Source organism: Penicillium cinerascens (genome assembly GCF_028974065.1).
Source record: "Penicillium cinerascens strain IBT 15544 chromosome Unknown contig_24_segment0_segment0, whole genome shotgun sequence".
Lineage (NCBI taxonomy): Eukaryota > Fungi > Ascomycota > Eurotiomycetes > Eurotiales > Aspergillaceae > Penicillium > Penicillium cinerascens.
Genome location: NW_026695290.1, coordinates 746432 through 761354, shown reverse-complemented (window position 1 = coordinate 761354; position 14923 = coordinate 746432). Strand labels below are relative to the sequence as shown.

Here is a 14923-nt window from a genome sequence, read left to right as displayed (position 1 = left end):
TTTTGTCCGTGGAACTTGAAGTCGTATATCATAATGGAATACAGTTCGGCATTAAGAAATAACGTAATTCACAAGCGAGCCGGCCACCCAAGCGAGCCGGCCACCCCAAAACACCATATTAAATGCTGTTTTTTACAACCTTACATCTCAACAATCGGGGCTCTTATAGATAGCAAACTCTAAGGCCATATTCTATACAGTAAACAAAGTACTTGGATGGAGTCTAGGAAATTTTGGTAGCGGAATATATATATTTCTGGTTTATTTAGCTAAATTACAACGTAATTTATGGTATTGTGAGTATACGACATTTTGATCGGCTTGAAATTAATATCCACAAGAAAAAATGCCTATCAATACCAGTATACTTATATTGGAATAAATTAGAGCTTTGGTTGTTGAGATATAAGGTTGTAAAAAGCAGTATTTAATATGATGTTTTGGGGTGGCCGGCTCGCTTGTGAATTACGTTATCGAAATTGGATGTGGATTTACTAAGCGCCCGCGTAGGGGATTTCATTGGTTCACTGAGTGGTCCGTGAGAAGTACTATGTATGCAGCGTAAACATAGCCCCGGGGTTCAAGAAAGTGGCAGCTTCTAATGAAACACCAATTAGCAATGGCAAAGGAAGACTAGCCCAGGAATTGGAAATAAAGACAAAACAAACTCCAACCACGAGGCCTCCGGGACTCGTTGCGGTATATGTGATCTTGACTGAGGCTCTCTAGATATGTTCCCGGCAATATCTCAATCAGATCGCATGTTTTCCACACAGACACTTGACAAAGGCACAGATGTAAAGGCCTTAGGATCTACCAGAGGAAACTTCTATGGGTAGTAACATCTAGAAGCCGTGACAACAAGGCCCTAGATCGATTATTCGAGACGGTCGCTCAAGTGAATGACTTCGAAGGTGCGGAATACGACAATCCTTTACAGGTAGCTTCTTATTCAGGCCATACCAAGAAGAGCAAATCACAAGGTACCTTATCGACAAAGGACATCGGGAGCCGGTGTGAGCTCCCGGGGCAGAGAGCACAGCCGTAGTGCATTATAAGCTGCTGCCCTGCAGACCCTTTACGAAATAGTCCAATTGCTTATTGAAGATAGGGAGGACGCGGATTTTCAGTCAAAGAGCTTAAGTTTTGAGAATGGGATGTATTCAACTTGGTTTGTCGGCATCTGGGGCATACTGAAATTGTACGGCTGATACGGTGCAGGCGTCAACACGGACGGAAGCTACCATGAGTGTCTACTGCATACTGCTCCAGTCAGAGGCCACCCCGAGGTTATCGATTTGATTGCTGACCATGGAGCTGAAATGGCATTTCCAGGTTGCAGAAACGATGAAACTGCACTGGGCATTGGCTGCACTGGTCGCGATAACGGGATTGCGGTTTAAACCTTTGCTGGGTAATGGTTTGAATTGCGTGCGAGGTGCAGTATCGGATATGGTGATATTCAAGTTATGGAACCATTAATCAACTGCGCAACGCAGTTGGGGATGTGAATACTCAAGTAGAGACGAGGCGATAGAAGTGACTACGGCGTGTACAAGGACCATTGTCTATCTGGGCTTGTGTATGTGCTTTACTGAATGTTATCCCGAGGTCTCGACGTAATAGTTTTGCTATGATAGACGCTCAGAACAACTGTTGACCAGGTGGTTACTGCTCCTACTGAATGGCCTTTCACTTGCTTCTATACACTGTACAGCATCTAGACTCGATCGCCGCGTCCAGGCCGGTCCCCAAACCGCGCACGTCACGGGCAGATCCTGTCCCGGAACAAATTCACGGGTATTGCGTCATTATCCGGATTGGGACTGGCGTAGACCGGGTCAGTTCACCGCACCGCATTCCGTTCGATCTCTACAATGACTGGCTGCCCTCAGCTTCTAGACCCACACGGCTGCTCCGACAGCCCGGACGGATTCCTGTCGTCGTCATCGTGAAATCATTCACGACACCCAACATACTCGAAGCTGTCTGGCAAGTGCAGGGACTCTCTCAATCTGCTACAGAGGTATCATACCAGGAGATCTCAGCAGGATATAGAAGGTACAGGATTTTTCTGTACTTTTTCCTATATTTTCATTGCGTGTCAGAAGAAGCGAGTGGCCAACTGGCCGGGAAAAGAGGGCCTCCGCTGGTTTCAATCACAACGGTGATTGGATAAAAGTCGACTTTGGGTTCCACTCGTCCTCCGGCTTCGACATCGACCTGCGAGGGCGCTCTTTTTCCACTCCGTTCTTCCGTTGAAAGGGATAAAGCGGGATATCCATGGTTCATAGGGACGGATACGCAGGATCACGAATGACAGCTCATAAAAGAAAAGAAAATCAAAGGAAAAGCAAAACTCTGTAGGGGCCAAATGAAAGTAGTGTATAGGTCGAGACCGTATGGAATTTTTTTTTCCCTGATTCGAAGAACCCGCGTCCGGCACACGCGAATCAGAAAAAAACAGGATGGGGTGGTACCTGGCAGTTACATTACTTACCCCCCTTCAGAGCCAGGTCTGCGGGCAGCTCGCGTGGACGCACTGTAACGGTACGGGATCGGTACGACGGGGCCCGAGTGTTACTTAATGTTTTTCACTCCCCTAAAAAACTGTCGTCATTCCCTCCCTCTACGTCACTTTTCTCTTCTCACCATCCTCGGGTCTCCATACAGCAAGCCACTGGACTGTTACTCGAGTTTGCCTGTGCCGTTTGAAATCTATCAATCGCGTTGAGATCGGTGATGTCTGCCGCGGTCGCTCCTAGTGTGTCGACTCTTCAGAGTACTCTATCCTCCATGGACTCCCAGAAGAATTCTCAGAAAGAAGGTTCGTCACTGCAATGCTGGCGCGTGCGCGTGCTCTACCCTCAAATCATCACATCATATTCGGGTGCCCCAAAAGAAACTCCCCTTGTTTATGCGTGTGCATTATACTCTGGCGCTCCCCCCCCTTTTGGCTTGGTAATACGCCACCTGGGTGTCCCGTTACTTTAAACTCCAAGCCCCTCTGCCGTTGGGATGATCTCACACCTGGCGTCATCGATCTTCCACCTTCACACGATGAATCGCACTCGATCGGGTGTCCCATTCGGTACCTTTGCGCTGTCGCACACATCCTCATCTTCGCGCGCATGCTAATTTCCACCTTCTCGACAGACTCGCAGGCCGTGTCTTCGGATAATAACGACCAAAAACCGGACGTTGACACCCAGACCTCGCTGGCGCCACCTCCGCGTCCAGCTCCAACCACTGCCAGTGATACCCCGGATTACTTCAACTCCGTTCACAATCCATTCTCCCTGGAGCCCAACCCCTTTGAGCAGTCCTTCGGCACCGGCTCAGGCGAGACTCCCGGCAAGTCGCTGCTTCCACCCGTCGCCTCACTCACCTCACCTGCCATACCCGGTGCCAGCTCCGGCGGCGGCTACAACTGGACTAATTCCCTGCGATCGGGGCCTCTGAGCCCTGCCATGCTACCCGGCCCGACTGGCTCTAATGACTACTTCGACAACATCGGTCGCGGCTTTCCCACCCCGAACGAATCCTCCCTCCGCACCGGATTGACCCCTGGTGGCGGTGGTTCTATGTTCCCGGCCCCCAGCCCCAACTCCCAGGCTTTGCTGCAACAACTTCAGAGCGGTGGCGCGACCCCGTCGACCATTGAGTTCCACCGCACCGCGTTGGCGGCCAAGAAGAATAGCGGCTCGAATGCCCCCACCTCTAACGCCAAGCTGGAGGAACAAAGTGTCCCTAATACCACGATGGATACAAAAGCTGCCCAGGCCGCTTCGGACCCTTTCACTCAGCACGATGCTGCTGATGCCGCCAACGGTCTCTTCATGTTGGCCAAGGGCGGCCAGGCGAATAACATGCAGATGAACCAAGCTTCCGCAATGCAGAACGAGACCCGTGCTGCCGCTGCCCGTCGCGTATCACTAAACACCAACGGTACCAGTGGCCAAGAAATGAGCGCCGACGCTTCCGACCAGGAGCCCACTAAGCCTGCTAAGGGCAAAGGCAAGAGGAACGGCCCCAAGCCCGCTGCCGCCAACAACCGTCGCAAGGCCGATGATGCTGGCAAGGGCCCTAATAAGAAGGCGAAGACCAACAGCATGATGGATTCGCCATCCGATATGGATTCCGATGATGAGGACATGAAGAGACTGGGCGGCGACCCGAAGAAGATGACTGATGAGGAGAAGCGACGAAACTTCCTGGAACGGAACCGGTATGTTTTACAAGAAAACTTAAGTAGAAACCGACTCGATCAGTCTTGCTAATATTCTCATTACAGTGTCGCAGCTCTGAAGTGTCGTCAACGGAAGAAGCAGTGGTTGGCCAACCTCCAGGCCAAAGTCGAGCTCTTCACCACCGAGAATGATGCGTTGACCGCCACCGTGACCCAGCTCCGAGAGGAGATTGTGAACCTCAAGACTCTCTTGCTGGCTCACAAGGATTGCCCTGTCTCCCAGGCCCAAGGACTTGGCCCCCTGATGATGAACGGCATGCAATCTGGATTTGACCCCCACGGCTACGGCATGCCCCAAGGCATGGGCATGCAACCGGGTGCCCCGATCCCCACCCAGGGCATGCGCCGTTGAAGTTCGCTTCTTGGGTGAAAATTCCATTTCTCGCTAAACCGCATGCAAGGAGATATTTATCTTTGCTTAGAACCGGCGGTCACTTCTTTGTTCTCTATATGTTTTCGGCTACGGTTCCCGCCGAACCCCTTTTTGGCATGGCCAGGTGTTTATGATCCTCACGACTCAAAATGAACGGGACGATTCCGTGGTCTGGGACGGATGAATTTCGTTAAAGTTCGAATGGCGCGTAAAATTCGGCGTCTGAGATTCTTATGGCTGCTTTACGGTTGTTCTGCTTTCCGATGGCTTATGCTACGCCCGCCACGTTTCTCCCTGTTGTATTCTTCCCCTATTCTCTCCTTTTTCCCTTCCTAATGTTTCTCTCCGGAACTTGAGAGACTGTCTTTTACTCCTTTTCGCTTGTCTAATACTTGGAGGACCCGCGGGTGCATGTTTCTCTTTTTCTGAATCCGGGTTGCTTGTGTTGAGATACATGATTTCTGGGTGGCGTTCTGGTGGCTTTGTTTTTTATGTACTAGTTTCCGTGACCGAAATGCTCGAGCAATTGATTTGAACGTTTCACAGAAGAACGATTCCCCTAGTTCGTAGTTGTATTGTACCTGCAGAAGCTAAGGTTAGGGCCGAGTTTGATAAGGCGATAACGACGCGCTTCCCCTTACCAAACAACCCAAACACCACGAACTCTCTCCGCCTGGAACTCTGTTTCGAGCTGCAAGTCCCCAGATCAAGTCCGATAAGACAACATTTCTCAATCTCGAGTCCATGGGACTGCACGGGCACAATACCCTCGAACCCACAGCCTGACCCGTTGTTGCCCCAACATAATAACTAATAACCTGCCCGCCCGCGGTGAAAAACAAGCATCATACGCAACTCCGGCCAAGATCTTATTCGAGAATCAGCGGGTGAAAGGGCAGGACCATGGCGACCTCGACCCGCCAACCTGCTCGCCCACGCCGCATCGACGACGCCCTCTCCCAGCTTGTCGACGCCCTCACCCCCGCGCTCCCCATCTCCGCCATCCAGGATGACGAAGAGTACTCCGACCCCGAAGAAGCCCTCGCAAACGCCGAAGAACACCGTCACAATGCCAAACTTGACCATGCCTGGCGAATTATTGACGCGCACTCCAACAAGCCCACCGACGGCGGCTCCCCGGGGCCGGGTGGGCGTCGAGGAAGTCTCGCGGGGACGGAGAACATAAACAACGCGCCAGACCTGATCAAGCGCAAGCTGCGGCGCGAAAATGCGAGTCCCGATAAAGCGGTGCGCTTTTCAAATCTCTATTCCCGCCTCCTGACGCAGCCGGTGCTCTCGCAGAAATGGGGGATCTTGTATTTGCTCTATAAATTGTCTGAGAACGACGAGGTTCCTGCCGAGGGCGAGCGGAGTCGCAGTCCCCTGACGGATGATGGTAACTTGCAGAATCCATTGGCACGAGGTGGATCGCGACCTAGGCGTGGCACCAACTCGCGCCCTTTCGATTCAGAAGACGAAGGTCCGGCTGTGAGCTCTTCTGCGTCGCAGCAGCCCCGCCCACGGTCTCGCCCACCGTCCGCAAAGCCGGAACGGCAAAGTTCGCTGCGCCGGGATTGGGAGCGCGAGGAGACAGATGAGGCAGTGCGTCCATCATTTGGCAAAATGCACGATGACCATTCCGGTAATGAGCAAGTGGATGCGCACTCGCCAACTGCGACGCCGGCAACCCTTGCTCGTTCGATGGAGTCGATTGAGCATGGACTCCTACGTGACCTGCCATTCAACTTGCAAGGTCTCTCGTCGTCGAACCTGCAGTTTCAGTCTTCTAAAAGCTTGAAATTGCCGTCGAATTTACCGTCACCCATCGTTTCTCTCCTAAACTCATTGGCGGAGCCGTGCCTTCTCTACAGGGAGCTATCTGCATTTGTGGAGGACTCTGAAGAAGGACTCGTGAATCAGAGTCTACGAGCTGCCGTTGCTACTGAGTTACGATCCTATCTTAGCTTGGTTGCGACGCTGGAAGCAGAAATTCGACAGGCACTTGCTGCGATTGGTGATGGACGAGAGCCCAAAGGCGTTCGAAAAGGTGGTGTCACTCTGAAGCGATGCATGGTATGGACGAGGGATGCTACAATGGCTCTTCGATTGATGAGCCTGATTGTAGAAGAAGCTCGTGGTAAGTGAATACTCACCTAGCTTATTCTATCTTTACTTACATACAACAGATAAAAAGGGCGGCCAATTAATTTCCCTGATCCATGGTTTCTCATCGTCACATGGTGATCCCTTCGTTTGTGCATTTGCTGAGAAGCTTTTGGCTCATGTAACCCGCCCATTCTATGATATGCTCCGGCTATGGATCTACGATGGCGAGCTGTCCGACCCTTACAAGGAGTTCTTTGTTGCAGAGCCGACCTCCCGGCCCAGTACCAATCAACGACACATTGCCACGAGCGTCTGGGAAGATAAGTACAAGTTGGATGATGATTTAGTGCCTTCGATTATTACGCAAGATTTCGCGAAGAAAGTTTTTTTGATCGGAAAGTCATTGAATTTCATCCGCTACGGCTGTGGTGATTCGACCTGGGTTGAGGCGTATTCCAAGGAAGCTTCAAAGGAACTGCGATATGGTGACACGGCTACCTTGGAGACCTCAATTGATGAGGCCTACAAGACTACGATGGCGCGGCTGATCTACTTGATGGATGACAAGTTTAAACTTTTCGATCATCTGCGAGCATTGAAGAAGTATCTTCTGCTGGGACAGGGAGATTTCATCGCTCTCTTGATGGAGTCGCTGGCCTCGAATTTGGACCGACCGGCGAATTCGCAGTACCGTCATACTCTCACTGCCCAGTTGGAGCATGCCATCCGTTCTTCGAACGCGCAGTACGACTCTCCGGACGTGCTCCGCCGTCTCGATGCACGCATGCTCGAACTCACCCACGGAGAGATTGGGTGGGACTGTTTCACGCTGGAATATAAGATCGATGCCCCCGTGGATGTTGTCATCACACCCTGGGGATCTACTCAATATCTGAAAGTATTCAACTTCCTCTGGCGCGTGAAACGGGTTGAATTTGCCCTCGGCAGTACCTGGCGCCGATGCATGACCGGCGCTCGAGGTGTATTGGGAAGTGTAGACGACAAGGTCGGATCGGATTGGAAGCGTGCGCGATGTGTGATTGCAGAAATGATCCACTTCGTCAATCAGCTTCAGTATTACATCCTGTTCGAAGTGATAGAGTCCAGCTGGGACCAGCTGCAGGCGGCCGTCTCGAAGCCGGGTTGCACGCTCGACGACCTGATTGAAGCACACACCAAATATCTCAACTCTATCACCCACAAGGGCCTGTTAGGCTCAGCCTCATCCTCCAGCTCGCGATACGGCTCATCGACCTCTGCAAATGCCAAACAACCCGAAGAGAGTTTCCTCAGCCAACTGCATCACATTCTCAAGATCATGCTGGCATACAAAGATGCAGTGGATGGTTTGTATTCATTTTCCGTCGCCGAATTCACCCGCCGCCAGGAACTCAGCGCCAAAATCGAAACTCGCACCGCCCAAGGCCGCTGGGGCGTCACAGAGCGCGATCTCAACTCTCGTCGAGCGAATAGCCGCGGTGGCGCATCCATGGCCTCTACACCCGATGTAAGGCCTGCCAGTTCTGGCCCTGACGGCATCGATACCCCGTTCTCGCTTTCAGCGCAAGACCTCGCAGCCGACGACAACATGCTGGCGACACTGCGTGTCCGGCTTCATGATCTCTCCGTAGATTTCAGGTCACGTTTAAATATCCTGCTCGGTGATCTGTCCTACCAGCCTGACGTGGACATGCGTTTCCTTGCTGTCGTGATGAACTTTAACGATGTCTACGAGCCTGCCCGGCGGAGAAAGACGGATAAAGAAAAGGAGAAGGAGCGATGGAAACGTAAGCTTGCCGCTGGGGCTACGGCATCAGGGGGCACTGGCTCGGGTACAGAATCGAGCTCTCATAAGGAGATGCGCAGGGATCGAAGTGCTGCTCCAACTGAGCAGGGCTACAGTGCCAATGGAGCTGTAGCATAGATCATGGATGTGCTACAGATTCTGTCGTATTATAGCTGTCAGGATACCATAATGTGAGATGAAACCAAGAGAATTTCAACTTGTAAAAAAGAGGACGCGCAGATTTCTTAGCAGATGGCGGTATACTTGCCATCTCATCTCCATCTAGATCGAGACCGCCCTCGCGTGGGCCCGGCAGAAAAAAAAAGTCGATTCCGCCCTCGCGGAGAAAGAGATGGTGTCTGCAAGAAACTCATCAAGACTCGCTAATTGAGTCATCCTCCCAATTGAGATTGCAAATTGCAATCTTTAATTCCTTCTATACGGCAGATACTGCTCTGGACCAGCCAACATGGCAAAAGACACCCTCAAGTCGGCGCAAGATGTCTCGGCATCGAAGAAGTCGGAGTCGAAGCTGAAGCACGCAAAAGACGCCGACGCCGAGGCACAGCACGATGAACAATCCACATCCGCCAATACCAAATCCGAATCCAAGGACAAGAAAAAGCGCAAGAAGTCGAGCGAGGACGGCGAATCGACCAAAAAGAAACGGCGACACGACGAGGAGGACTCTACACAAAAGAAAAAGAAGAAGCGAGTCTCCTTCGGAGCGGGTACCAAGACCGAGGATGGGTCCGGCGACGACAGCAGCGAGACGGTAACAGGCGCCGAGGAAACCGAGTCCGAGCCCAAAGCAGACGAAGCCGCCGAAGCCGAAGCCGCGTTGGAGGAAATGAAGAAGCGCAAGCGCGAGAAGAAAAAGGAGCGCAAGAGTGGCACTCCATCTACTGATCAGATCCACGAAACCCCTATCCTGTCATATCTGAACCGCTACTACCGGGACCGGGATTCGTGGAAGTTTCAGAAGAACCGCGAGACGAATATCTTCAAGCACCTCTACTCGCTGGAGCATGTTCCTGCGCCATTCAACGCTGCGCTTTTGGCGTATTTGAAAGGCTTGAAGGGTGACATGGCGAAGATGCGGTTGAGTCAGGGTGCGGTAGCGGTTCTCAAGAGTGAAATGGACCAGCCTGCGGATGCCGAGTATGAACAGGCTGTTGAGGAGTTCCGATCGGTCTTGTCAGCGGGTGGTGATGGCGTTAATGGGGCTGCTGGAGATGGCTTGAGCGCCGATGCTAAGAAGCGTCTCCAGAAGAGGCAGCGTGCGGAGCTGGTCTTCTTCGCTGTTACTGCGAAGCTGTTTACCAACGAGGAAATGCGGGAGCAGCAGAAGGCTGCGGCTAAGGAGCGCGCTAAGGAGGCTGCCAAGTTGAAGAAGAGGAAGAACAGAACAGCTATTGTGGATATCTCGAGCAGCAGTGAAAGCGATGGTGATAGCGATGACGAGGACAAGCCAAAGCCAGCTACCAAGGCCAAGCCTGCGGCTAAGTCTGCTCCGTCTGATACCAGCAGCGATGGAACGAGCAGCGACGAAAGCACGAGCAGCAGCGGCAGTGATTCCTCAAGCGGCGACAGTGATGATGAAGCCCCTGCCCCCAAGAACAAGCCTGCTGCAAACCCTACAAAGGCCAAGAAGGAGAAGCGTGCTAAGCCCGCCAAGGTGGAGGAAGCTGTACCGTCGAAGAACAAGAAGAAGCAGAAGCGGAAACTGCGCACTGTCAACGTTGAGATCTCGAGCAGCGAGAGCGATAGTGATTAAGGGTCTTTAAGCTGAGGGTTTGTTTTTCTTTGGCCTTGGTTTTGATAATTGCATGTATATACCACGGCATTATGATGATGTATCGTACTTCGAAATGCATAGATGATCATCCAAGTTGGTTCCAGTAGATGGGGGAAGGCGGTGAGCGGTGTTCAAGCTCAAGCTCGAGCTTAGGCACCGCAGGCACCGTTAGCACGCGTCACTGCCAATTCTCCCTCTCATCCATCTCTCGCCCTCTCCTTTTCCGATCCTACCATCTTAATCGCTTCCCTCTGAAAGAACTTGCATATCGCCGTCATGTCTGGTAAGTCTCCCAAGTGCCGCCGCTGATCAACTCCAGCCCGATGACCTCAATCCCGACTGACCATCTCCTTCGCATTCTTGCAGGCTACGACCGACACATCACTATCTTCTCTGACCAGGGTCGGTTGTATCAAGTCGGTATGTTCCTCAATCGACACCCTGAATTCCTGACACCGAGGCCCCTTTCGGTCAACGACGCCGTGTCATTATCATCACCACTGACAACGCATCCACTTTCTAGAATATGCCTTCAAGGCCATCACCTCCGCCAACATCACCTCCATCGGTATCCGGGGCAAGGACTGCGCCGTCGTGCTCTCCCAGAAGAAAGTTGCCGTAAGCGTTCGCCCATATTGAAGCGATGAGTGCGCCAGGCTGACTTCCCTACCCACCAGGACAAACTGATTGACCCGTCTTCCGTTTCACATGTGTTCAGGATCTCTCCGTCCGTGGGCTGTGTGATGACCGGCTCGATAGCAGATGCTCGCGCGTCCGTCGACCGGGCCCGTGGAGAGGCTGCGGAGTTCCGGTACAAGTTCGGATATGAGATGCCCTGCGACGTTCTGGCAAAGCGATTGGCAAATATCAACCAGGTCTACACACAAAGAGTGGGTTATCCTTTGCCGCCCGCATGATATGGGGACAGGAATGTTCCCTTTTGACCATCGGCTCTGCTCACACCTTTCTCTAGGCCTACATGCGACCACTTGGCGTCGCTACTACCCTGATCTCCGTTGACGATGAGAACGGCCCTTCGCTCTACAAGTGTGACCCGGCCGGCTACTACGTTGGGTACAAGGCCACGGCCTCCGGTCCCAAGCAGCAGGAAGCGCTGAACTACCTCGAGAAGAAGCTGAAGAACAAGGATGCTGCGCAGGGCAACTGGGAGGAAGTTGTGGAGTTGGGTATCACTGCTCTCAGCAACGTGCTGAGTGTCGACTTCAAGAAGCACGAGCTGGAGATTGGTATCGTGGGTGGTCCCAAGCCCGAGGGCCAGGAGGGCACCACGACGGCGTTCCGTGCCCTGACGGAGGAGGAGATTGATGAACGGCTGCAGGCCATTGCCGAGAAGGATTAAGCGGACCGAGCAGCAGCAGATTTGGGCGGTCAGATACACCGAATAGGACCGAATACGGAAATGGTTTCTTTTTTTTAGAGAGACGATCTGTGAATGACAACTTGGATTTTCTGCGAGGTTTCGGTTTCGGCCGCGTTTCAATTAACCGGGTCCTGTATCCTCTGACGCTGGCGTTGCGCTATAGCTGGGTGCATCGCGGGGATCGTCTCAGCAGTTCAGCAGTTGAGTGGGTCTTATATCGCCACCGAGCAATTCGCAAGTTGTAGATGGATCACAGTATCAAAGACCTACAAGGAAGAATCTGCATATTTGACGTACCTACGTCGTAGTCCCAAATCCAAGACCGAGTGTGCGTGCAGCTCAGCTGCCCCAGGGTGATGAATTGGCGCCACATGTGGCTCAGCCGGCTCGTGGCTGTCGTCTGGACTGTGCGCGAGCTGAAATGTCAATCGATAGATTTGTTGACATCTCTCGCTTCGGTCCTACTCGGTGTAGTCGCCACACATGCAAACCGAGCAGGTTCACGATGCACGCTTGTGTCTTTTCGGTGCCGTGCACGGGTCCCACGAGCCACCACCGAGATTGAAACCCCTGACGAGTTCTCAATTCACCAAAAGTCTCCACTTGAGTTGATTCGGTGCCCTCCAATCAAGGCTCCCAAGTGCCAATTGCAAGTTTCGCCCTTGACGACCTATATCGGCCACGGAACCTAATCTCAGGGCACGCGGCGTGATCTCATCCCCACTCGATCCTCTCAAGCCCCATAATACTCAGAACTGCCGCATGCACACAGACCCTCCCGCGATCTTTTCTGGAACAGGGAGACTCCTGGCCCTGCGGTTATTCGGGAGCTATCGCGTGGCACGATCCACCGTTCCAGCTGTACTTGACTCCGCGAGGTTCCTGATCCTACTTTTTCACCGTCCATTGGCCCAGCCGGCCATGCCCCTCGATGATCACTCCCGATGTTCGTCTGCGCTATCATAAGCTGGTGTTTTATTTTTATTTTTATTTTAATTTAATTATTTTTTTAATCCCTTTTTCAGAACCTACGTCCGGCCGAGATCGTTTCCTGTCATGTATGGGGTAATGAGGAGACGAGCTCCAGTCTGCTTGCCGGATTATAAGACTCGTCTTTTCCTACCATAGTTCTGACCGTTGGATTCTTTCTCACGCTCATCTACTCGGTCTTCTTTCCTTAATTGGTTTCTTTTGATGTCATTCTTGATTTTTATTTCCCACTCTTTCTAGATCTACTTTTCTAATTCCTCAATGGCCGACGGATGTAAGCATATCGCCGTGATGTGAGGGCAATTGCTAGATACTGACGAATCCATGGGGACAGTCAACCAGGCCCGCGCAGTGCGAGTGGCCGAGCTCATCAACGACTACCGAACCCTCCTGTTACACATCTCCCAACAGCAAGTCGAAGCGACACCCCAAGATCTCCACGAAGAAGGCTTCGTCGTCCTACGAGAATGCCACAACGCTGCCCAGAGACTGTTATCGGCCGACTACCACCCATTGCCAGTAACCGGACAAGGCAGTGCCGAGACCGAAAAGGCCGAACTACAGAGGTAGAACCCAAGTTCCCGCATACCTCGACCCTACTTTATCTAACCATCCTACAGAGTCATCATCGACAGCAGCACCCGCCGCTTCCAAGCACACAAGATCTACCTCCGCGCCGCCGCAGCCCGCAGATGGGCCATGACTCGCGCAAACATTCTCCGCGGCCAACGACCCACGCCAGCGCACGCCGCAGCTTTGAAAGGAGCCCATATAGCGCTGCAACAGGAACTGGCGCGCGTCACCGACCAGTACGTCGTCGCTGACCTGCGAACTGCTGATCTGCGGGCGGGTCATTGGCTCGAGGATGATCCTTCCTTGGATATGATCCGGCGCTGGATCCAGGGGCGGTAATCGCGTTGCCTCGGTTCTTCGGGTCTCCATTTCTTTGGACAGTAATTGTCCGATGTACAATTGTATTTTACGGAGGGGCCCCCGGTGGGATGGGCATGCGGGGCCTTCTTTTTTGACGGGTACAGCGCGGGTCGCTGAGCCCGAGAAAAATAAAATTGCACCTTCAGTTGGAAGAGTGTCTATTTTTGAGCATAAGCATGGCGACGATATCCTTGTTTTGTTCCAATTGGTTGATTTGACTTGTTCCATGGTTTCTATTGCTTTGGGTGTTCTATATATCGCGCGTGGATGGTTCTAGACGCTTGCATCATTCCTCCTGGAGGGGAGTGTATATTTCAACACGAGACTATACTTTCTTTATTTTTCTACTTCCTTTGGCGGGTCGCCATAGATGCACAGACAAATCAAGCATAACACTAAACGTCTTCACCGAGTATATTGGACGATTACACGCACCGAAAAAGACTAGAACAAAAGAATGACCGGACTAGGCTAGTCAGGGGCCACGGTCCCAGAGGGGGCTTATTTCAAGGCCCCAACTCGAAGAGTCACCAATGGCGGCATCAGGGATTCAGACACCTGGACCTCGAGGCACATACCAGCTGAAAAGCAAGCCTTGGGCCGGCAATTCGGTCCAGCCGGTGCGCTACTGCAGACTCCACCGTGCCTGAGGTATCCAGTCATGCTTCACAGACCGGAGTAATTGTGGACCTCTTAATGAAAAGATTGAGAATGCGAATGCAACGCAAATTCTGACCCAGTGTGGCTGATATACACCGTTTTGGGGGGGGCACCCTGATCGTCGATTCGACCATCGAATCAGCGACGACACGACGGATGGCTTAGATCGAGTGGATCTGGGGCTAATGCGTTAGTCTGCGGAACGCGCTGCCAATCGGTGTCGAGATCGGGCGCGTGTCGGCTCATGTTCAGCTGGTGTCGGTCCTTCTTCTTCGGGCTCCTCGTTTTCCTCCATAACAAAAAGCATTTGTGCTGAGGCGGCCTGTTCTGGCGTCAAAGTGAGCCGAAAATGGCCTCCTCGGCACCGGTGTTCCGCACACGCACTTGCGGCCCTAGAGGGTAGGACTAGCTAAATATTATCTGCTATTTGCTGATATAAGGCCGCCGTACGGAAAACGGAATATAGTATATCCGTCCTCCGTCTGGCCCTGGAGACCACACCTTGTAACGCCGTCACGTTCTTGTTCAACCATGTCGGTGTCTGGGCGCGTGGTTCCCCTTCCCCTAGACCCCGAGCCCGCTCCTGCTTTCCATCGACTTCTACTCACCTCCGGGCCTGCTCCTTGAGCGCTACCATAACCCGTACG

General features: G+C 52.6%; 5 protein-coding genes across 5 annotated transcripts; all 5 read left to right on the top strand.

Moving 5' to 3' along the window:
* The first annotated feature begins 2945 nt into the window (after window positions 1-2945).
* On the top strand, window positions 2946-4834 carry atfA (bZIP transcription factor atfA). The gene is made up of 3 exons (XM_058450419.1): window positions 2946-3091; window positions 3157-4228; window positions 4295-4834. The coding sequence occupies exons 1-3, from the start codon at window positions 3019-3021 to the stop codon at window positions 4599-4601; spliced, it is 1452 nt and encodes a 483-aa protein (XP_058309881.1). The 5' UTR covers window positions 2946-3018; the 3' UTR covers window positions 4602-4834.
* Window positions 4835-5525: 691 nt separating this feature from the next.
* Window positions 5526-8652, top strand: N7498_003356 (tubulin gamma complex associated family protein; the record flags this gene model as incomplete). The annotated part of the gene is made up of 2 exons (XM_058450418.1): window positions 5526-6759; window positions 6809-8652. The coding sequence occupies 2 exons, from the start codon at window positions 5526-5528 to the stop codon at window positions 8650-8652; spliced, it is 3078 nt and encodes a 1025-aa protein (XP_058309880.1).
* A 331-nt stretch (window positions 8653-8983) lies between these two features.
* On the top strand, window positions 8984-10291 carry N7498_003355 (WKF domain-containing protein; the record flags this gene model as incomplete). The annotated part of the gene is made up of 1 exon (XM_058450417.1): window positions 8984-10291. One exon carries the CDS (start codon window positions 8984-8986, stop codon window positions 10289-10291), a length of 1308 nt encoding a protein of 435 aa, XP_058309879.1.
* A 297-nt stretch (window positions 10292-10588) lies between these two features.
* prs2 (proteasome core particle subunit alpha 1) lies at window positions 10589-11672 on the top strand (the record flags this gene model as incomplete). Its single annotated transcript, XM_058450416.1, has 5 exons — window positions 10589-10595; window positions 10679-10732; window positions 10836-10930; window positions 10990-11202; window positions 11286-11672. The coding sequence occupies 5 exons, from the start codon at window positions 10589-10591 to the stop codon at window positions 11670-11672; spliced, it is 756 nt and encodes a 251-aa protein (XP_058309878.1).
* Window positions 11673-12944: 1272 nt separating this feature from the next.
* Window positions 12945-13595, top strand: N7498_003353 (uncharacterized protein; the record flags this gene model as incomplete). Its single annotated transcript, XM_058450415.1, has 3 exons — window positions 12945-12957; window positions 13018-13249; window positions 13304-13595. 3 exons carry the CDS (start codon window positions 12945-12947, stop codon window positions 13593-13595), a joined length of 537 nt encoding a protein of 178 aa, XP_058309877.1.
* Window positions 13596-14923: the final 1328 nt, after the last annotated feature.

What these genes read in the sequence shown, in the direction of transcription:
- atfA (XM_058450419.1), top strand. Translation starts at nt 3,019, where the DNA reads ATGATCTCACACCTGGCGTCATCGATCTTCCACCTTCACACGATGAAT. An exon ending in TCGATCGGGTGTCCCATTCG is followed by an intron (nt 3,092 to 3,156) that starts GTACCTTTGCGC and finishes CCTTCTCGACAG; the next exon opens with ACTCGCAGGCCGTGTCTTCG. An exon ending in AACTTCCTGGAACGGAACCG is followed by an intron (nt 4,229 to 4,294) that starts GTATGTTTTACA and finishes TTCTCATTACAG; the next exon opens with TGTCGCAGCTCTGAAGTGTC.